The sequence below is a fragment of the Botrytis sinoallii genome (assembly GCF_014898435.1).
Source record: "Botrytis sinoallii strain Bc 23 chromosome Unknown BSIN_027, whole genome shotgun sequence".
Taxonomy (NCBI): Eukaryota; Fungi; Ascomycota; class Leotiomycetes; order Helotiales; family Sclerotiniaceae; genus Botrytis; species Botrytis sinoallii.
Window position 1 is genome coordinate 754,520 of NW_024066054.1, and position 21,830 is coordinate 776,349.

At 39.4% G+C, this 21,830-nt stretch overlaps 4 protein-coding genes across 4 annotated transcripts; 1 reads left to right on the forward strand and 3 right to left on the reverse strand.

Moving 5' to 3' along the window:
* Positions 1-4,751: 4,751 nt before the first annotated feature.
* EAF02_010856 (uncharacterized protein) lies at positions 4,752-7,143 on the reverse strand (the record flags this gene model as incomplete). Its single annotated transcript, XM_038906904.1, has 3 exons — positions 4,752-5,414; positions 5,463-6,713; positions 6,760-7,143. 3 exons carry the CDS (start codon positions 7,141-7,143, stop codon positions 4,752-4,754), a joined length of 2,298 nt encoding a protein of 765 aa, XP_038753452.1.
* A 654-nt stretch (positions 7,144-7,797) lies between these two features.
* On the forward strand, positions 7,798-12,847 carry EAF02_010857 (uncharacterized protein). Its single transcript, XM_038906905.1, has 2 exons — positions 7,798-8,006; positions 8,089-12,847. Exons 1-2 carry the CDS (start codon positions 7,888-7,890, stop codon positions 12,224-12,226), a joined length of 4,257 nt encoding a protein of 1,418 aa, XP_038753453.1. The 5' UTR covers positions 7,798-7,887; the 3' UTR covers positions 12,227-12,847.
* Positions 12,848-13,242: 395 nt separating this feature from the next.
* Positions 13,243-15,019, reverse strand: EAF02_010858 (uncharacterized protein; the record flags this gene model as incomplete). The annotated part of the gene is made up of 7 exons (XM_038906906.1): positions 13,243-13,933; positions 14,104-14,138; positions 14,204-14,235; positions 14,310-14,465; positions 14,525-14,559; positions 14,663-14,832; positions 14,894-15,019. The coding sequence occupies 7 exons, from the start codon at positions 15,017-15,019 to the stop codon at positions 13,243-13,245; spliced, it is 1,245 nt and encodes a 414-aa protein (XP_038753454.1).
* A 2,293-nt stretch (positions 15,020-17,312) lies between these two features.
* Positions 17,313-17,785, reverse strand: EAF02_010859 (uncharacterized protein; the record flags this gene model as incomplete). Its single annotated transcript, XM_038906907.1, has 2 exons — positions 17,313-17,658; positions 17,712-17,785. The coding sequence occupies 2 exons, from the start codon at positions 17,783-17,785 to the stop codon at positions 17,313-17,315; spliced, it is 420 nt and encodes a 139-aa protein (XP_038753455.1).
* Positions 17,786-21,830: the final 4,045 nt, after the last annotated feature.

The following is a 21,830-nucleotide window of genomic DNA, read 5'->3' on the forward strand; positions in this document are numbered from 1 at the left end:
TATAGCTACCTATCTGTTCTTTTGTTTCATTCCATCATCCTCAATCTCCTTTCACAAGCCTCATCATATCCACAGTACAGCAGCATAGAAAAACATCACCACTTACAAACCAGCCTTCGTAGCTCCTCGAGCAGAAACCAAAAACATCTCATATAAATTAATCGGCCCATCAACTGTCATCCACTTCTCAAACAAACACCCACACGGAGACTCTGGCTTGAGGGATCTAAACCCTTCTGACCTGACCTGACCTGACCTGACCTGACTTCGATCATGTGGCCCGTGATCTGATCGTCACTCTTATTTTCACTCCCTCAACCTTAACACTTATATACGTCCCCTCTCATCACCATACCCGATCACCATATAAATATCCAGCCAAACCATATCCCATCATCAAATCACCATCACAATACCTCAACTCAACTCAACACAACACAATACAACAAATCCATCCACCCCAAGAGCAAGCCTCATTAACCCTCCCTCCCCATCCTTCCCCAACCCCAAGTTTTGACCTCCTCATTCCAATATCCTCTACAAAGCCCCTCCAAGCTCCAAGCGCATCATTCCCACCACGAGCCTACGCATTGCGCTCCCCCACCACCCAGAAACTCAAATCTCATCACCCAATCGATTTCCCCTCCCGCACGCCACCCCGTTTGACATTTCTCCAGACGAAACACCTCCTTTCATCATCCCGGTCCTTATTCCTACCCGTTTGGTTTCACTTTTTGATTTTCCCTTTTGACTTGGGTTAGGTATACGGAGGGAGTCTATTCTCATTTGCATTTGCATCTATTGTACCTCTACATAGGAGAAAAAAGAAACCGGGTTTGATCACTTTTTAATACTTTCAATAAACCAAGTTCTTCTCCTTAAATCTAAAATAAAATATAAATTTTGATAAAAATCAGTAAAAATAAAAAGTAAAAAGTAATTTGATATTTTCAGATTTATTTATTTCATTTGTAGTTGATTTATAATTTAATTAATTTAGAGATTTTATTAAAGATTTATTTATATGATTAAAATCAGTCTCTTTTTTCTTATTTATTTATTTATTTATTTATTTATTTATTTATTTATTATTTATTTATTTATTTATTTATCTATTTATCTATTTATTATAACCAAATCCTCGATTCCACTCCTCATCCCCATCCCCATCTCAAAACCACACCCCAAATCCCAATATCATAAATCATAATATATACTACATACTACATACATCCACACACCCTCCATGCCACCCCCCCAAAATCCAGATCCAGATCCAGATCCATCCATCCATCCATACCTACCAAGAATCCAGATCACAACATCATACAAATACAAGCAAACGCTTAATTATTTATGCATAATGCTTAATACTTACTTCCCAGATTACTTTAATACTCCATACCTTCATGCTCCCATATCTTCATACCTTCATATCTTCATATCCTACCCTCTCTACCCACCCACTCACTCACTCACTCACTACTACATATTCTTCGAAACACCACCTCGTACCTAGCTTCACAAGCTCTAGACTCGGGAGTATACTATCCAATCCAATCCAATCCAATCTATAATCTCATGAGTTACGGGTTACGAGTTATAGTGAACAAGCAAGCAAGCATTTTTATAACATATATATAAAAGTTCTGGAACCTACTTATTATACCTTATATGGTGTCACGGGATCACCTCTGGGAGTATTCAGAAGCTTTACCGCTGAGCTAAACGCCCAAAAGACTAGGAGGTAGAACTGGAAGTTCTACCTTACTCTCACATATATAGCAGGACAGGACAGGACAGGACAGGACAGGACAGAAAGGGCTTAGTGTCACCCCGTGACACCTGGTTTTGTAATAAAATCTCTACAAAATAGCATTTTCCTATACAAATTAAAAAAATTAATAATGTTTTCAATTCAAAAGATTTTTCGAAAATTGAATGATATATGTTATATGGATATATATATAGTAGTAAGCTATCAGGAAACAATCCTGATACTGTGCCTTTTGGACAGATTGCGTGTGTGGCGTAGTGGTAAAGCTTACAACTCCTATTGTGTCCGCTTACGTAACAGAGTATCAGGGATTGTTTCCTGATAGCTTACTACTATATATATATCCATATAACAATATATAAATTATATTATAAATTAATTAAAAAATTAAATAGTTTATTTTTAAATATTTTTGTAAAGAAATTATATAAATTTGAATTTGAAAAATTAATTTTTTTAACTTGTAATACTTTTCCTATATAAAATAAGTGATTTTTTCGAAAATTTTATAAATTTTGTTTTCAATATCTTATAACTTTATTATTGTTTTTATTATAAAATAATATAATAATATATCTTTTTGAATATATATATAATAAAGTTCTATACTAGTATCGAATCACATGATCAAAACACGTGATCGTCGCTTATAAGCTTCCGAAAGCAACCATACGAAAACGATCATAATTAGCTTCCGAAAACGATCATTATTAGTTTCCGAAAACGATTATTAATAAAGAATATGAAAAGGAGCTTTATTTCGAAGGAATGGCCGGATTAGGAAGAGATCTACAAGAGATTAACGAAAGCGGAAAACTAGATTGGATTGGAAAAAGTATAAAATAAGAGCTTTTTCCCTCTTAATATAGAATAAGAAATTCGATACCAATATACAGATTCATAAATATCACGTGTTTTTATTGCTTTTTAGTTGTTAAACTGAGCCAGCTTCCCATAATAGACTAATACTAGTCTATTCTCTCTTATATTCTATTTATACTAAATACTCATATACTAGCTCATGACCTTGTGACGATTGCATCATTTAGAATACTAAGGTGAAGAGCTAGAAGAGCTCTTCGGAAGGAAGTGGTAATATACAGGATTGTAGATTACATGAGGACCTAGCCGATCCATTAATATAACAGGATCGTTATATTACCCCCCTCTTCTGAAAAGCTTGCCCTCGAGTATACTAATAGTATTCTAAATACAATTCTCCAATTCAATTATATTATAATCTATATTCTCTATTATCATTAATATCTAATTTATAATTCTAATACTAATTTCAATATTACTTATAATATAATTCGTAACATCATCGATCACTTTGCAGAAGTATATATTTTGCAATTTCATTGCTTTTGCAAAAAAAACTTCGAAATCAATAGAAAAAGGTTTCGAGAATTATTAAAAAATAAAATAAACGAAAAAAAGAAGATCCGCTTGAAATGCATCTCTTATCAGTAATATCGATAGAGCAATAGAAGCATTGATAGAATGTGGATTGATCTGGTAGATCAACTGAATAAGCTGTTTCATTGTGATATCGATTGTACAAGTATATTGATATTTCGAATCGATTAGTTCCTATAGTTTGTATACTAAGTTCAAAATCTTTGAATCTATTGTTGATAGAGTAAGGAGATTCTAAATGATATAATAATAAGATATCAGCTTGTCAATGGATAAGGTTTGTAGGAATGGAATTAGAGAGAGGTCTTGATCAGAGGTTGTATAAATGATTGTATCGAAAGAGCGGACATAAAAGGCAATAGGCATTCGGTAAGCAGGCTAGTAATAGGAAGCTTCGCAGGAGCGATCAAAAGCTTAAAAAATTTATATGACCTTAGTATAATATAACGATTGCATTATTTAGAATACTAAAATGAAGAGCTAGAAGAGCTCTTCGGAAGGAAATGGTAATATATAGGATTGTGGATCACATAAGGACCTAGCCGATCCACTAATATGACAGGATCGTCACAGACCTACGATATTTATTAATAAAATAATTAAAAATAAACTAGCTTTTTTTCATCAAATTCAAATAAATTTAAATTATTTTTTAATTGTTTATATTGTTTTACATAAGAATATACTAATTAAACAGGAATTTAAAAAGTTAAAGAAATAAGAGTTTTAGTGAGGAAAACGATTTATATATAGTAAATAGAGATCAGAACTCTTATATATATATAAACGAGTCTATATTTATAATCATCTACAACTTACCTAGTATAAACTACAAATCCCAAATCCCAAATCTCAAACATATAATACAAAAATTCAAAAAATCCAAACAATACCCAAAAAATACTCAAATAAATTGTACATACACACAATACAATACAAAATCTCATAACCTATCCCTTATACTTAGCAATTATCAATCATTTATCCCCTTATAAGTAAATCCCCTTATAAATAACTCTCCTGTAACTCCCCTTATAACTCCCCTTATAACTCCCCTTATAACTCCTCTTAAATTATACCCACCTACCTAGTATACCTACCTACCTAGTAGTTATATAAACCAGTAACCAAACCAAACCACACCACATCACACCACACCACACTACATCACCACACCACACCACACCATACTAAATCTCTCATCCTCAAATATCCATACCCACCCAATACACCTAGATATTTCCCATCCCATGTATCCTATCTACCTACTTCAAGAAAAGCTCTCTCTAGTAACCCGACACATATACACATACACATACACAAGCAAAACCCCAAGCACAAACAATCTCATCCAACAAGCTGGTATTCAACTAACGAACATCTCGAATCTCGAATCTCGAATCTTGAAACAACGCTATGAAAATAGGTAGGTCTAACTATTAACAACCAATACCCATCCATCCCAACAATCCTCAATCAATAACCTATAAACCTCGCTCCGAACACCAAACCATGCTCAAAACCCCCATATATATTCTTCATCTCATATCATTTATTACATCAACGTGCAAGACTTTGCAAACCCCAGCATGTTTTTATAATAACCCTCATCATCTTCTTCCCCCGTGTTCACATTCTGTTTACTTATAACTCCCGTGACTTTAATCGAATGTTCACCTTCCGCATGCCACCATCTAAGTCTTTGAATCAACCCTCCATCCGCATCATCCGTACTAATTGTCCACTTCCCCGCGCTAACTTCAACGTCGCATTTATCCTTCGGGAAATGGAATTCGGGAAGAAAGACTTCGGTGGGCGTGTCTTCCGATGTTGCTTGGCCGGCATGAAGTCGCAATGTGAAGGTACACTTTCGAAGATCGAATCCGTAGTTCAAAACCTTACCAACCGTTGCGATGGGGGATGGACGAATATAGGCCTCGGCGGCTCGGTAACCAGGGGAAGTGGTGAGTTCAGGAGGGCTATCAGTTTGCTTCGACAAAATTGAGGGAGTTTTCAATGTTGCTTTTAAATTACCTGGATTGACAGTTGACTCGTCTGAGTTTTGTTTTTTGGTATTGGGTCCAGCTGTGTGGTCTACTAGCGATGTACTTGAATCGCTGGGTGTTGAAGAGTTGGCTTCGAGTGGTAGTGGTAAATCATCCAAGGAAAAAATTGAAAGATCCTCGCCATTCCATTGGTCGCCGAGGGAATGTTTATTCTGTAAACCGTTAGTGAAAATCAAGTCACGAGAATTCTGGTAACTTACCTCGCACATATAAAGCCATAGGGTATAACCTGCCATGGCACTTCCTTCTACGGCAAAGTGATTCGCATCCATTGCGCCTGATTGACTAGAATAATCACCAGTTTTGTAAGCATACTTATCATCCATGTCATAAGGAATACCAAATTCTGTCAAAACACATGGATGATTTCCCATATAGTCTTCACCCTCTTTCTTGATCGCCGCAAGTTGATCTTTGAAACAATTCCTAATTGCTGTCTCTCCAATCTTTATAGCTAAGGCCGGTGTCCAATATCGACCTCTCAAGATGCCAAAAACATCAACGTTCCAGTGACGATTCCACTTTTTGGTCATAAGCGTGACCCCGTCATAGTAGTGGGGCGCATATACCATAAGAGGATCGTCATCTTTGGTACCTTTAATTGACGGGGGAATTTCCAATACTGGTGGCTGACAAAACAAGATTGAGTCTTTATGATGAGCTCTGATGGCATCTCGGTGTTTGCGGTAGTAATCCATAAAGTATGAGTTTGTAAACTCTTCATAGCTAAGTTTTTGCCCTGTTCGAGGATTCTTTTTAAAGTAATCTTTCTTTAACAGAGTATCTGTAGATGGATCCCATACGCCGTGCTGAGCCCAGATACACTCGCCGAGTTTCCAACCCGGGTCTCGCTTGTAGCCATATCTTGATTCGTCGTAGTCTGCTGATAACCATGTTGTCTCTCCTTGGGGATCAACAAAAGTCGTGCCAGATTTGTATGGTCCCATTCCCCCAAAATCCCATGTAGCTATTTCACATGCTCTTCCGGACCCAGTCAACATGGCTTGAAATGCAGTCGGGGACGTTCCTTTTTGCAACTTCTGTTCGCTTGGGATGGTAGATAAATCTGACCAGCCGGCAAAGCCTCGATTAGGCTCATTCATACTTTCCCAGCCAATAACCACTTCATTTTCGAGATCTCCAGCTTCATGAATGCGCTTTGCAAGGTGGGCGCAAGCATTTACGAAGTGATCTTGAAGATAATCCTGTATGTTCTTACCATCAATGATACATTTAGGTGCAAAGTCCCGACCGGCAAAGAAGAACGTAAATATCGTTTGACAAGCTAAACGTGTATAATTCGTAGACCAAATCATTTTTGGAAAATTCTCGGGATCTGGATATGTATTGTGTACGACTGCCGCTTCTGTCACAGCGAACTTTTTAGGATCAAGTCCGCAAGCATAGAGAGTCCACATTGGAGCTCCTGATCCACCTGAAAATCTCGACCACTATTTTGTTAGTCTTTTAAATATTGCCTGAAGGCTGTATACTTACGACATCTTGATGGGGGTCCATAAAAATATAGAAACCATAACTTTTTGCTAATCGCAGAATTTCAATGGTATGCTGAATCCATGTTTCATCATATATACCTGGGCCTGCCGATTCTATTGCCTCCCATGTGAAAACATATCGTATCGTATTGTAACCCCAACGTTTCAATCGCGCCAAATGAGTATGTGCGTCTTCTGGAGAAAATGGGCGAGTATGGAAGTTGACATGATCTCCATCGAAGAAGTCCTTTACAATATGTGAGGGTTGGTTCGGATTGCTAGGGTACTTGGCGTCCCCAGCAAGATTGATTCCACGAAGGGTAACTTCACGGCCATGGGAATCGCGGAAGAGGCCATTCTCGATCGTTAAGCGCAGTGGTGACATGGTGTGGAGGAGTTCTTCGAGGGAGAGTGCGAGAAAGGTTCAAGGATTGTTCTCGCACAGCAGCGAGAGTACGAGATGGTTTTAATTCTTGTAGACAGCGCTTAGTGATTTGCTTGCTTTGACACGAGATCGGTGTGGTTCCTGTTATCAATCTCGCTCGATTGACTGACAGCAATTATGTCTCTATCGTCCTAATTGCAGTACAGAAAGAGATATTTATATGAAGTGGATGAAAAGTCATATGAGTGTGATAGGAACAATTAAACAAACACTAGTACCAATCCACGTATTCGGGTTCTTGGTTCCTTCTATTTGTATCGCCTAGGTAGTTTTGATATCTGGGGGCAACAATGACGATGTCAGATGGGGATGCGACTATCACAGGGGTAAAACGCACCCAATGAAAAGACCCTGTTAATCGAACTTACTTCGTACAACTCGCTATCTTCGTTCTTCGTTCTTCGTTCTTCGTACATCGTACAACTCGCTATCTAACGAAGATGATCCGAGCCGAACAGGCACGAGGAGACATGGCAAGCGCAGGGCAGGTCAGGCTAAACCCCACCAAGAAGGACAAGGCTGTGATCAAAAAATGTATGATGTACCTACCCAGCTTATTAGTGCTTGCTATAATTCTAAATCATGTGTAGTTTAGAGCTTGTCGTTTGATCTTCAACACTTTCTCACAAATCAAACCTAATTTGTTGAGATAACTATGCCGGATAAATTACTCAGTAATACAACATGTCAGGAACCAAAGCCGCGCTGAAAGCTATAAATGCTGCAGTTCAATCTCAAAAGTATGGTGAAGCTGTCGAGCAAGCCCGGAAGCTTCTTGATTCGGATCCAAATAGCTACCAGGCGTAAGTTAAACTCTGTACCACTGCACATGCATTTATATATCTTTCTCGGAAGCAACATCTCTCTCTAACTTCCAGTCCGCAGGAATATCTTCTTAGGATTTGCCTATAGTAAACAAGCGAAATACTCAGAAGCAGAGAAGGCTTACGACGCTGCAACGAAAGTCAAAGAAGGGGAGCCACAGGCATGGCAAGGTCTCATTCAGTTATACGAGAAGCAAGGCGGTTCCAAGGTTGAGCAATACCAAACAGCAGCTTTGCAATTAGCTCAAATCTATCAAGCTCACGACGACAAATACAAATGTCAAGATGTCATTGACAAATTTCTCGCATTTGCCAAAAATGAAGGATCCCGCTGGCAGCACAGGAAGTCCTTGGAAGTCATTTTACCTGATAGCCCAATCTATCAATATCTGGAAGGTCGCGTTCATCATCCCTCGCATACCTATCAAATCATAGCTCAGATTACCGAATTCGAAGAGAAAGAGCGTATCAACAAGGAAATAGGAGAGCGACGAACAAGATTAGGTGCCAAAATTAGTCAAGTCACAGTCGAAGTAAAACGGGAAGTCTTGAAAGATAGTGATTTGGAAGAAATTTACAATAAAATCATAGACTGGACCACTGATGATGAGATTCGCCGTCAATACGAAGAGAAACTCATTAAAAGATGCCTAGACACTCTGGTTATTCTCCCGCCCGGAGACTCAAAGACAGAAAAACGATCAAAACTATTCAAGCTGGCTACAGATATGGTTTTAATTAAGCATCCGTACAAGCTGGCCTGGGATATTGCTATTGAGTGGCAAGATCCCGAACATGTTCAAGGCTTGGATGTCAACAATTTGCGGGAATACATAGATTTCTTTCCTACGAGTGGTCTTGCTCAGGTTCTTCGAGGATTCATGTCCAGTGAGATATCGCCATTCCCGCCACCGCCACGAACTCCAGCTCCCACGAAGAACGAGAAAGGTGATGAAAGTAGTTCGGATGAAGACGACGGAGGAGGAGTGACGTTGGATGACTTTGCAATGCTTGCAGAAGATCGCCTGGCAATGATGATAGAAGGCATGACGGATTCTCCCACATCAATACTGGCACATCGTCTCATGGGAGAGTATTATCAATTTTTAGATGAGCACGAAAGCGTGGTTGAACTCATGCGGAACGCAAATCGGCTTGCATTAGAAGAGTCCAACAAAATTGGCAAAAAGTTCAAAAATGCATCCCAATCTTTCAAAGCCTTGTTGGGTACTGCTCTCGTATTTTATCAATCGCCGAAGAATCATCCGGAAGCAAAAGCTTTATTCGATGGTCTGTTGAAAGAAAATCCAACCTCAACTCCTGCTCTCATAGGAATTGGTTTGATTTATGAGGAAGAAGACGACTTTGTTGCCGCCATCGACTTCCTTGAACGTGCTTTACAACGAGATCCTGCGAATATCCGAGTGAAAGCTGAAGCCGCATGGGTCAAGGCTATTAATGGCGATTATATTCGTGGACGTGAGGAGTTAGAAGAATGCTTACCTCAAATCGAAGCTAAAGATATGAAGTCTCGAGACTTGCTGGCCCAGACACAATATCGTGTCGGTGTTTGCTTATGGAACATAGATACTTCGAAATCCGCTCGCAAAGACAGAAAGGGGGCATATTCATATTTCTTAGCATCACTGAAAAGTAACCTCAATTTTGCTCCGGCATATACCAGTCTCGGTATATTTTACGCAGATTATTCGAATGACAAAAAGAGGTCTCGAAAGTGTTTTCAGAAAGCCTTTGAGCTTTCATCCTCGGAAGTGGAAGCTGCTGAGCGCTTGGCTAGGATATTCGCAGGCCAGGGCGAGTGGGAGCTGGTCGAATCAGTTGCTCAACGAGTTGTCAATTCAGGAAAGGTCAGACCAGCACCTGGTTCAAAGAAAAAGGGCATCAGTTGGCCATTTGCTGCTCTTGGAACTGCCGAGTTGAATAAACAAGACTACTCCGAGAGCATTGTTTCTTTCCAATCCGCATTGCGCATTGCACCTTCTGATTATCATTCATGGGTCGGCCTAGGCGAAAGTTATCACAATTCCGGACGTTACATTGCTGCCACAAAAGCTTTTCACCATGCGGAACAATTCGAGAGTGAAATTGAACAAAGACAGGATGGTGAGACTTGGTTTGCAAAGCATATGCTCGCCAATGTAAAGCGTGAGCTAGGAAATTTTGATGATGCCATTGAGGGCTATAAATCTGTACTTCAGAATCGTCCCGCGGAATTTGGCGTTTCCATTGCTCTGATTCAGACTTTAGTTGATAGTGCCTGGGATAGTATTGAGAAAGGGCTTTTTGGACAAGCGGCTCAACGTGCGACCGAAGCTATAGAAGTTGCTAGTCAAGTTTTCGAGAGCAGAGCTGATGCTTTCAACCTCTGGCGAGCTGTAGGCGATGCTTGTGCTGTTTACTCTTGGGTTTGGAGCCGCATCAACGAGTTCCCAGATGCGAATATCAAAAAATTGCTTGAAGAATGGGCAACTACTTATGATGTTTTCGCTGAGGTCGATGGAGTATCTGTTGATGTCGTTTTAGCAAAGGGACTATTTCCTGCCGACGAAGAGGATGGAGTGCGCCGAACTCGATGTCTTCATGCAGCGATTTTAGCTCACAAGCGAGCTATACATGCCTCATCTCACGATACACACGCCCAGGCAGTTGCTTATTACAACCTCGGTTGGGTTGAGCATCGTGCTCATGTCTGCTTGGCACCCAGTTTGAAAAAGAAATCTACTAGATATCAGAAAGCCGCAGTGCGATGTTTCAAAAGAGCCATCGAATTAGAAGCAGGCAACTCAGAATTCTGGAACGCTTTGGGTATAGTTACCAGTGATCTAAATCCAAAGGTTGCACAGCATTCTTTTGTTCGAAGTCTCTACTTGAATGAGAGAAGTGCTCAGACATGGACTAATTTAGGATCATTATATTTACAACAGAACGATCACCAGCTTGCCAATGATGCCTTTACAAGAGCTCAATCTACAGATCCAGATTACTCGCATGCTTGGATTGGACAGGGACTTCTTGCTCTCATGTTGGGCGATGTGAAAGAAGCCAATCTCCTTTTTACTCATGCTATGGAGATCTCTGGATCGTCTTCTTTGATCACGCATCGGCAATACTCACAGTCAACTTTTGATCAAGTTCTGGCTGCGAAGAATGTCACCAATGTGGCAGACTTTGTTCAGCCTTTGTTTGCGCTGAACCAAGTGCAATCGATGGCTCCTGATGATCTTGTCTCAAAGCATCTCTCATCACTTTTTGCTGAGCGTGCACACGATATTTCTTCAGCTGTAACAACCTTGACCACAATTTGTGGAGCAGCTGAAGCTGATTACGAAGTTACAGAATCACCAGAATCATTATCTCGATTTGCTTTAGCCAAAGCAGATCTCGCTCGATCTCAATTAGCAAATCAACAGTATGAAGAAGCTGTAGAAAGTGGAGACCTCGCTTTACAACTCTGCGATGAAGATAGCGGCAATGAGCTTTCTGCAGAAGATCGTCAGAAATGTAGACTATCGGCTCATCTTACTGTCGGCCTAGCCCATTACTACCTGAAAAATCTCGATACAGCTCTTGAATATTTTGAGCCCGCTCTCAAAGAATCTAAAGGAAATCCTGATGCAGTATGCGTCCTTGCTCAAGTTTTGTGGGCTCATGGCACCGAATCATCCCGCACCAAAGCGCAAGATATTCTCTATGAATGTGTGGAGTCTCATCCCAATCACGTACAATCAGTGTTACTTCTCGGAATTATAGCTCTATTCAATTCAGATACCGAAGGAATCGAAGCAGTAACTGCGGAATTACAAACTCTCCGCACTGATAGAGTTATCACGGGTGCAGAACAAGCACGTGTTGGCGAAGTTCTTCGTTCTATTGCTGCATTTTCCGAAGAGGATTCGCAGATTCAAGTAGTGAGCGAGGTCCAGAAAGATGTGATTCTTTATCCAGGTTCAACCCATGGTTGGTCGAGATTGGCAAATACAACTGGCGATGCAAAGGCGGCTGAGATGGCAGTACTGACGGCGAAGAAATCCGTCCCTCCACGTGGAGTCTTGGGTGCTGAGGATTTATCAACTGCGTATGCCGGTACTGGGAAGGTCGGTGACGCTCAGAGGGGTATTATGGTCGCACCGTGGAAGAAGGATGCGTGGGATGCTTTCAGTAATGGTATCTCTGCATAGTGCGCCATGTCTCGAGTCGAGAATAGCATGATTAATAACCAATTCAACGTCATCGCAAAAAAAAGTATCTTTCTGTGTATGGCATACTATCTCATATATCAAATACAGTATTCTCTAAGGCGCATCACGAATAGAAACCATTGCTTACGTCTAAAACCATATATGTGAATTCGTGAGCGCAGAAATGATCTGTATTTGATAAAGAGTAGTGCCTTGCAATTGATCCACTTTTAGACCTCATGGACAGAGACTACTCTTTCCTCATGATCACGCAATGTCTCTGCCTGTTTTTGGCTTATAATCTTTACCCTATTCTTAATAGTTAGACCTCTTACCGACCTTGATACCGTCTACCAAATTCCCTCCCAATCTTAATAGCTGCAGGATATCTGAACATTCGAAGCACCGAAACCAGTCCAGAAGATCTATTGATTTAGAACCACAAGATATGGATGAGATCATGCAAGATCTCTGATACCAATTAGCCGAATGTCAATCTCTGGCCTCAATCGTAGGAGTTGCATAAACATAAATGAATTTGAATTTCTGAAATCGCTCAGGATCTGATATGTAAAATTATTTGAAGTCTAGCAATATGTAAAATTGTTTAAAAATTTGAAATTGGATTTTGGAAGCAAATCTGTATTATTAATTCAAACATTGGAGCGAGAGCGCAGTGCTTTGAATCTGAGATCAGAAAGGGACACTAATGCATCTTGCAAATAACGTAGGAGATTGCAAACTTTCATTCGAGTTGTAGAGAAATAGGTGGTTACCTACTTACATCTTTCTTCCAATAATACCTGCCAGGTTTCGTCATGACCTTGTAAGAAAACATCTCAAAGTTCAAATATGTCACGGTAATACATAGACTCTGATTTGGAATTTTGAAACGAGTTTCTTGAATTACACAATTATTCCTATTTGAAATTGCATCTCTAGAAAATACAGTGTCTAAACCTCTTGAAGAATCTAGAGTACAGCTAGTGTTCATCATACTTGAAATGAGAACACCCTCATGAAACATCCCTATGTCTAGGCCTGTAGATGAAAAAAGCAGCAGCGCCCACGATCACCGAGCTCATTATGACAAGCATAGCCATTAACCACGGAAGGGGCATCGGAACAAGGTGGACAGCATCTTGATCAGCATCCGCAATTGTAGAATTACCCGTTCCATTTCCATGTGCCGCAGCGTAAGCAGTAGCCCATGCTTTGTAGTTATCGGTTGTGATGGTAGTCAACGCACTATCCCCATCCACCGTCGTGATGGTAGTAGTTCCAAAGATGCTCTTCAGATCGGCTTCTAGTGCGACGGTGTATTTGGACATTTGGATTGAATTGTAGGAATTGTAGTAGTTATTGGCTGATTCCCAGGAAGCTGAAAGCGCAGAATAGGAGGGATCTGGAAGGCCGTTCGAGAGCGTCGAGGTGGGAGAATTACCTGGGCCATCGAGATTTGGTGTTGGAAGAGGTGGCTCTTGACGATATACGAAAACTGCAGCTGTGGAGCTTGTGGTAGGTGAGAAAACCAGATCTTGTGTGGTGGGTCCAGATTCAGTGTGTGAGGTGGCGAGAGATGAGAAAGCTGCAGGTGGTTTTATGTCACCAAAGATCAGCGAAGAATATTCGCAGATTACTTGATTGTCGGAGACGAAGACCGTGGGAGTGGAAAAGTAGTGTTGGAAGTCCGTATTATTGGTAGGTCTGTGAACTGTTAGTTCGTGGAATCATTTAAGGTGAGTACTACCGCCCATGGTGTGGGTGAACAAGTAGAGTGGGAGAAAAAGTTAAGGACATACTTAAGACATCAATCACTTCTAGTAGTGTCGGCTTGTATAGTGATTTGGTCCCATTGAACTGGCCCAAAGTCCCACTTACTTCCTCCTTGTGTTTCGATTGCGAAAAGTGCCTAAAGATAGTTAGTTTACATCAGAAGATCATGAAGGAGGATCAAAGGCAACCCGAGCTGCTTACCTTATTAAACGGGCCTTGGCCACCAGGGGTTGCTGTTGATTATCCTCGTTAGCATATTCTACTTCTGGGCTCTGCATAGCGAATGAAAGTGCGCTGAATGACTTACGATGCTCTTGGGGATTGAAAAGAGATTCTGCAGTAAAGAACATCTCGGCAGCTTGAATACCGGAGTAACCCCTCTCAACCTTCCATGTAACATTATATACTCCAGTACTTGCACTCATCAATTGGTACTTTGTGGTGATACGATCTCCTGGATATACTGTATATGTATCAGCTCCACTACCTGCGTACAAATATTGCGATATGTATTGAACTTACCCTGCTGAGCTTTATCAGCTTGCCAGTCTTCAGGTCTGCACGTTTTATACAAGTCAGCTTTGTCACTTCAACTATTTTCCACCAATCTCGGATAACGATGAAGATTGAATTGTGTAGAACGATATAACATATACATACGTGCAACAAAATTCTAATCCAATGTAAAACCACTCTCCGATGCTTCCTTGGTTTGCAACCACGGTTTGAATAATACCTTTATTGTTTTGAAGCGCAGGCCATATAGCTTGAACATTACCTGGGATGACTAGTGCGTTGGAGGAGGAGGGAACCACTTGAATACTTTGGAACTTCGACTTGTCAGCTTGCTATCAAACAAGTAGTTTAGTAGATTAAAAGTGATAATCTTACAGTTGTTATTGTTGCATTTGGATCAAGAGTAAGATAAAAGAAATTTGCGTTGATATCAGTTGAAGTTGTAGAAGCTGCAAGTCCACTCAAGAGTCCCCAGACCAGTATGAAAATTAACATAATCATGGTCTGAAATTGAGCCAATGACTCTCGAAAAACGACAAGCATAATAAGAGATTAAGTCAAACAAAGCTTAGAGGAGCAGTTTCGTTATTATTGGGGTTTATTAGGGATTGAATAGTGTTTATTGGTTGAGTTGAATTTGATGGAAAGCCAGAAGGAAACGACAATATAATTGCAAGAATGACAGTAAAAAGTTTGATACAATGTAAATTCAAGTACAATAGAGAAAGCTGAGATGTGTGAAATATATGAGTAAGTATTTTGTTATGACTGGATAACTGCTAGGTAAACACCGGAGAAAGATAGTTCCGAAATGGCCAGACGAAGTTATTCACTGCTCGAGCAAGGATGTTTGATAGATATGACTTTCTTCATGGACAATTCTACACTAAGCACAAACCACAGCGTTCTAGGAGCAAACCAAAATCAACAATCATTAATTCTCCTCCCTGTGAAAATCATGGTTCTCCATACATGGAAGGCTGAGCCCTTGGAACTCCTTCTCATAATAAGCTACAGGAACTGTAGACCTTTCTTACGAAAATATAAATGCACAATCTGGTGGATTCTGCCACAAAGAGATGCTTTTGAATGGTTGTTCCTGGAGAGGACAGTATGCATCTATGTTCTCGTGGTAGAATTATACAATGGGTTTGCGACCATAGAATGAGAGCACAGAGGTCTGGACTCTGCTGCATTGTGAAACAAAGGACTCAAATTCATTTTGCTAAGATGAAAAGAACCTCTCCTGAAATCAACAAATAACAAAGGCTTTTCCCCAAAAGAATGAACGTGAGTCGTGACAAGGTGGAAGAACCAGAGCACCGCTCTGACTTCTCTTAAGGAAAAGTTTGCATGGACACTATTCATGATACTCTTGTAGTCCTTCTCACTCATCATAGCTTGTCAATATCATCATTGGATTATAGCATCACTTAATACACAACCTTTGTGATATTGAGAATGAAAAATTTGCTTCAACATCTCCAGGGTCAAAAGGTCATACTCATGACGTACTTGAAGTTTGCAGATTGATCTCTTCCAAATCAAATGTAACATGACAAGAAATTTTTCACTCACACCAAGAGAGTTTTGCGTGGGAAGTGCTTTTGCATTTGCAAAGAAATACTTCGAGTTAGATATTAAGTCAAATCCGTGAGTTTCTGATTTGAACTTGCATACCTCCCAGTAAGAAAAAGTATACACAGCTTACGACAACCTTCACAGCGTTTGATGCCTCTCGAAACTAGGTATTAGTAACCTAACTATTAGAATTCCTTTCTTGCGGTTGTCCATTGTAATGTAACATCTAGAGTGCATTTGAGGTGGAATTAAGGTTCATCGGCGTCGGCCATCTCGCTTCCTGGTTCGGCCGATTTTACATGGTTACTCTTGCCGAAATGCAACGGCATACCGACATGCAGATTGATACAGTACCCAGGTATCGACTTCAAGTTAGGTATTACCTCATCAATACTTCCATACAACTTTGGACTTTTCATTAAATTATATTTCTTTTATACCGTCAACCTCAAGAATATTCCCTCTTCTAATGCAGTCACACTTTTGAGATCTTCTTACATGACAACTGCTCAGCTTTACAATAAGACCAAGGAATCAAAAGAAGATCCACATAGGTGTAGCTTCATCACCAGACCCTACAAAGGTAGTTTTCTATGACATTGTGTTTGAAATGCGCTCTCGTACTATCGAATTCCAATCGCTTTCCACACGGTCATTGCTGAATGGGATGTAGAAAATGAAAAACGAATATCTGTGGTAGAACCACTACTTCCTTCATAACTTACTGAGTCGAGATATACACGTATTTGTGCTCTACCTACTCATACTCATGTTTGTATTGTGCTCGTTTAAATTGACAGATTGAACGACCGCCTTTACCCTGGCATATCTAATTCAAGAATGCTAAAGGTCTCGGCATACCCCACATATCACAAGGTAAAAACCTCCACGCGCCCTGATGTGGCGACAATACCAATCAATAATGGACAAGATATCTTCCAAACCCCGGTACTTCTTGGAAAACGTATCTTCCATTCCGAACGAGCTATCTGACAGACCCAGTATCAGTGGCAATGCTGTATCCTGTCTTCGCTTAGTCTTGTACCCGTAAGATAATATTCCTAGATAATAACAACATTTGGTTGATTGAAACCTGCAGCCTCACATTCTTTGAATATCTTCATGGTACCCTCGCTCTTGTAGGGCTGCAGTGCTAGCAGTGCCGGAATTTCTGCATTCAGATAATTCCGCAGGGCATCCGCAAATCCGTCGATCAACGAGCGTACTTGATGGCGCTGAATTTGGAAGGCGAGGTCTTCTCTGAATAATCAACAAGTTCGTGAAGTCCAGGTTCGAAAATTGCATGTTGCGCAAAGTTGGCGCTCATGCAGCCGGGGCTATCGGTAAAACTGTCAAGCTGAGGGTACATGAGCTCTTCCTCGACGTCGTGGTGATGCTTCACAAAAGAGCACCAGGCTTCGACGAAGGATAAGAAATCTTTGACATCTTCTGTCGCTTTCACGTGGGGTGCTTCCAAATAGATACAGTCGATGCATCTAATCATACAATTATGTAAATGGGCCATTTCGTTTGCGGAGTGGATTGCGGCAAGTTTTTTTCTATTGATATCAATAGTCAATCGACTTTCCATTTCAAGAGTGTGGATAGCTACTCTGTATCTTGAGTGTTCTCTGGTGTCTCCAAGAGTTCCCAGAGGCCATCTGCCCATGAGTCTTGGGTCGACATCATCGAGTTGGTTTTTGAGAAGAGAGGTTGGAAATAATAATCGAGGCAAGACACAGCCCCTTGAATGGACATGATTGCTTATCAGCAACAAACGAATTGGATCACCAAGAGCTAGACCATGGATGTACCGATTGCTGACTAGTATCATGCGAGTATACGGCAAGGTGCGTTTATTGGCTTCAAAAAGATAATGATCACATGCATGTTTATTATTATAGAGCATTCTGTCACACAAGCGTCACAAGAAGACATGAAATTATATCCATTACAATTCGGTTAGTTCACAATTTGAAGGAATATCCTAAAGCCCAGAAATACAAGCCCGCCCCAAGTAGATTAAAGATTGCCAACTTTAAGCCACCAGAGACACCCTTCTAGAAATTCGCTCCGCATCCCGTTTCTTACTTGCGGCCCTCAATTTTGTCACGCTTTCCCCACCACAACCTTTGAAAATGTGGTATTCTTGGAGAGAAAGAAAATAATGCATGGATATGATATCACTGACTATATACGTAACTGCTTATCTCGAATTGCAAAGCAACTAAAACACCATGCAAATGTTCACTCCTCGTTTGAAGAAGAAGGAATTCGATGCCATATAAGACCTTGGATAAGAAAATTCACACGAAACAGGGTATTTACTATTCTACAGAGCTAAAAAGTTAAACGTATTCCGAGTAGAATAATCCAAAACTGTAGATTTTTGATCTGAAATAAACAAGTTGCTAAAAGTGCAAATATACGAAAGCGTACCAAAATCAGCTGATCATAATTCTTAGTATTGTATTTCACACTAACATCAGCTCGCCCCGAAAACCAAAGGGCAAAATTGAGAATCACATTTAGTTCTAGTGACTCTGAGATATCTCACGGGAAGCTGCAAGGTTTGATTCCTGGAATATCTTCGTCCGCGCATCCATGAGGCTCACTCACGGGATATTGAAGAAACTTCGTTTTCGCATTACCCGCGCTTCCTCATACGTTGCGTTACTTATCAGCCAAAAGCCGGGAGAGAGCCGGATACCAATGTTATTGTTTTCATCAGTTCCTACTCCAATACCCTTCCTGAACTTCATAACACATGAGTACTATTATGTTTATCAATATATGAAATCCTATCCCGTTCTCCAGGCACCTCTAGTCACAATTCTACTGAAATCACAAATCCTCGCTTATTCGTCAATTCCTTCAACTAATCATCACTGTGTATCGTTCATATGCATCTCACCTCGACACACAATCAGACTACAAATGAATCTCTATCCATCTCATCTCATTTTACATTCCAATTAAAACAATCTATCACTCAATGCAATATCTACAATCCTTCAATATCATACAATCGAATATCTACCACTGAAATTCTAGCGATGATACCTGTCCACGCTTCATCGAGTGTTTAGATCCTCAGTATCTCGATATCGAAAGTCATATAGTCACATTATCACCCAGTTTGATTCAATAGAACGTGTATTGTTTCTTTATACCCGGGATATTATATACATAAAAATGATCCTTATAATGGACAAATGATTTACATATCTTACATCCGCATACTTTCTTACTACTTTTGAATGCGAATCGTCGTTGAGATATATAGAGAGATCTTGATAAAATTAAAACCACAAGCGAGGATAACTTAAAAAGAGTATCTAGTATCACATTCTTAGTAAGTATTAATTCTCATTTCATAGTAATATAATATACAGCAAAACCTCTCCATAAGGATCCCCTCTATAAGAATAACCTCTTTATAAGAATAAATTTTTCAATCCCGAAATTTTTTAAAACTAAAAATAATCTATATCCTTAAACCCTTCTATTAGAATATTCTTATATTCTTTAATCCTAAAATCACATATATCCTTAATAAACTAATAGAATTCTCAAGATTAATTATTATATAATTGATATATTGAAATTTTAATTACTTTTTATAAAAAATAAAATAGTTACCAAATTATCACAGAATATAATCCAATCAGAACTGATCGAAAATAGGTTACTACTATATCGGAATTAATCGAATACCTCTATACAAGAATACCTCTATATATTCTCAAAAAAGATTATAAAAACCAGTATCCTTATGAAGAGATTTTGCTATACTTGTTTCAATTATATATATGAATGTTCATAATCAATATCTCATTCTCGTAGCTCTTATCATATTATAGCACTAAGTCCTTTCTCTTCTCGTTTGTTTCCTTATTTCCTTTTCCCTCTTTCCATATATATTCCATTCTCTCTCCATCGCAACTTACTTTCTGATCGCTGAATACAAACTACCTACTATTTCGTATTTCTCAAATCAATATATATTTATTTTCATTACTAAACTATAGAAATCCACTGTAATATTATCACCTGCATCTATTTTTCGAAAGCTATCTGTATATATAAATACTCTCCCCTCTACCCACTAGTCTCATTTCAAGAGTTAAAATTCTTGATACTTTTCTTATACTCTATTATTACTTCTTCTCTTTTCCCTCTCTCTTCTAATTCTATTCCACAACAAATATAACACTCCCTCCTCCACCCTCAAATCCAAATCCCATTCAATCAAAATTCAAAACTCCTCCTTTCTCTCCTTATCACCTGACTATAACTCTTAGGAAACGGGCGGAAACATCCTCCACGCCAAATCTCAACGCGCAACGCGCACCGCGTCACCGCGCACCGCGCACCTCGCACCGCGCACCGCGCACCGTCGCACCGCATCGCCACCTCTCACCTCTCACCTCTCACCTCTCACCTCTCACCTCTCACCTCTCACCTCTACCTCTCACCTCTCACCTCTCACCTCTCACCTCTCACCTCTCACCTCTCACCTCTCACCTCTCACCTCTCACCTCTCACCTCTCACCTCTCACCTCTCACCTCTCACCTCCAAGCTTCACAGCCTCAAGTCTCAAAATCCCAAATCCCAATCCCAAATCCCCCTTCATAACCAATCCATCCAATAATCAATTCAATTACTACAATTTACATATCCATATTACTACACTCATACTCACACTTATACCCATACTCATACCCATATCCATACCCATACTCACATTTACAATCTCAACCTCAACCTCAATCATATCTCATCTCTATTTATAAAAAACTTACATTTAATATAAACATATAAATAAACAGCTCTCCTCATATATATAAACTAATAAATTAATAAATAATAACTCATTATTATAATATTTATTATCTATTAATATATCTATCAACTATCTAAGGGCTCATTCGAATCAAAAAAAAATTTGAATATCAAACCAATATATTAGACATATTAAATCTAATATAGTATTTACTAAATATAATATTAAGTCTAATACATATTAGTTTAAATAAATATATTTATTAAATACAATATTAGATCTAATAAAATATTAAGTCTAATAATCTTAAATAACAAATACAACAAATTTTCTTCATCTTTTTTATACAATAATCAATAACAATTTTTGAGATATAATTAAACAAATATATTTGAGAAAAAGCATTATCTTCTTCATTTTCAACTTAACCTTACATATTTCAATATTATTCCAAATATATTAGCTTCATTCAAATATATATTAGTTTCAATATTTCAAATCTCTTATCATTTTATTATTATTAGAGATTTTATCAATAAAATAAAAAATCGATCTGAACAAGCTCTAACTATCTACTTACCAACCTATCAACCTACCAATCTCTCCCTCCTCTCCCTCCTCTCCCTATCATCCCAACCTCCCAACCTCCCAACTTCCCAACTTCCCAACTTCCCAACTTCCCAACTTCCCAACTTCCCAACTTCCCAACTTCCCAACTTCCCAATTTCCCAACTTCCCAACTTCCCAATTTCCCAATTTCCCAACTTCCCCAATTTACAAATCAAACAAATCAAGACTTCCTCTCCTTCCTCGCCTTCCCCAATATCGCTTCGCTTCGCTTCGCTACTCTAGTATAGTCTAGTCGCTAGTCATTATAGTAATCGCTACAATAATCACGATAATAGTCACTAATTACTAATTACTAACTACTACATAGTAAGAGT

Coding starts and splice junctions, on each gene's coding strand:
- EAF02_010857 (XM_038906905.1), top strand. CDS start 7,888: ATGTCAGGAACCAAAGCCGCGCTGAAAGCTATAAATGCTGCAGTTCAA. Junction 8,007..8,088: donor GATCCAAATAGCTACCAGGC/GTAAGTTAAACT, acceptor TCCAGTCCGCAG/GAATATCTTCTTAGGATTTG.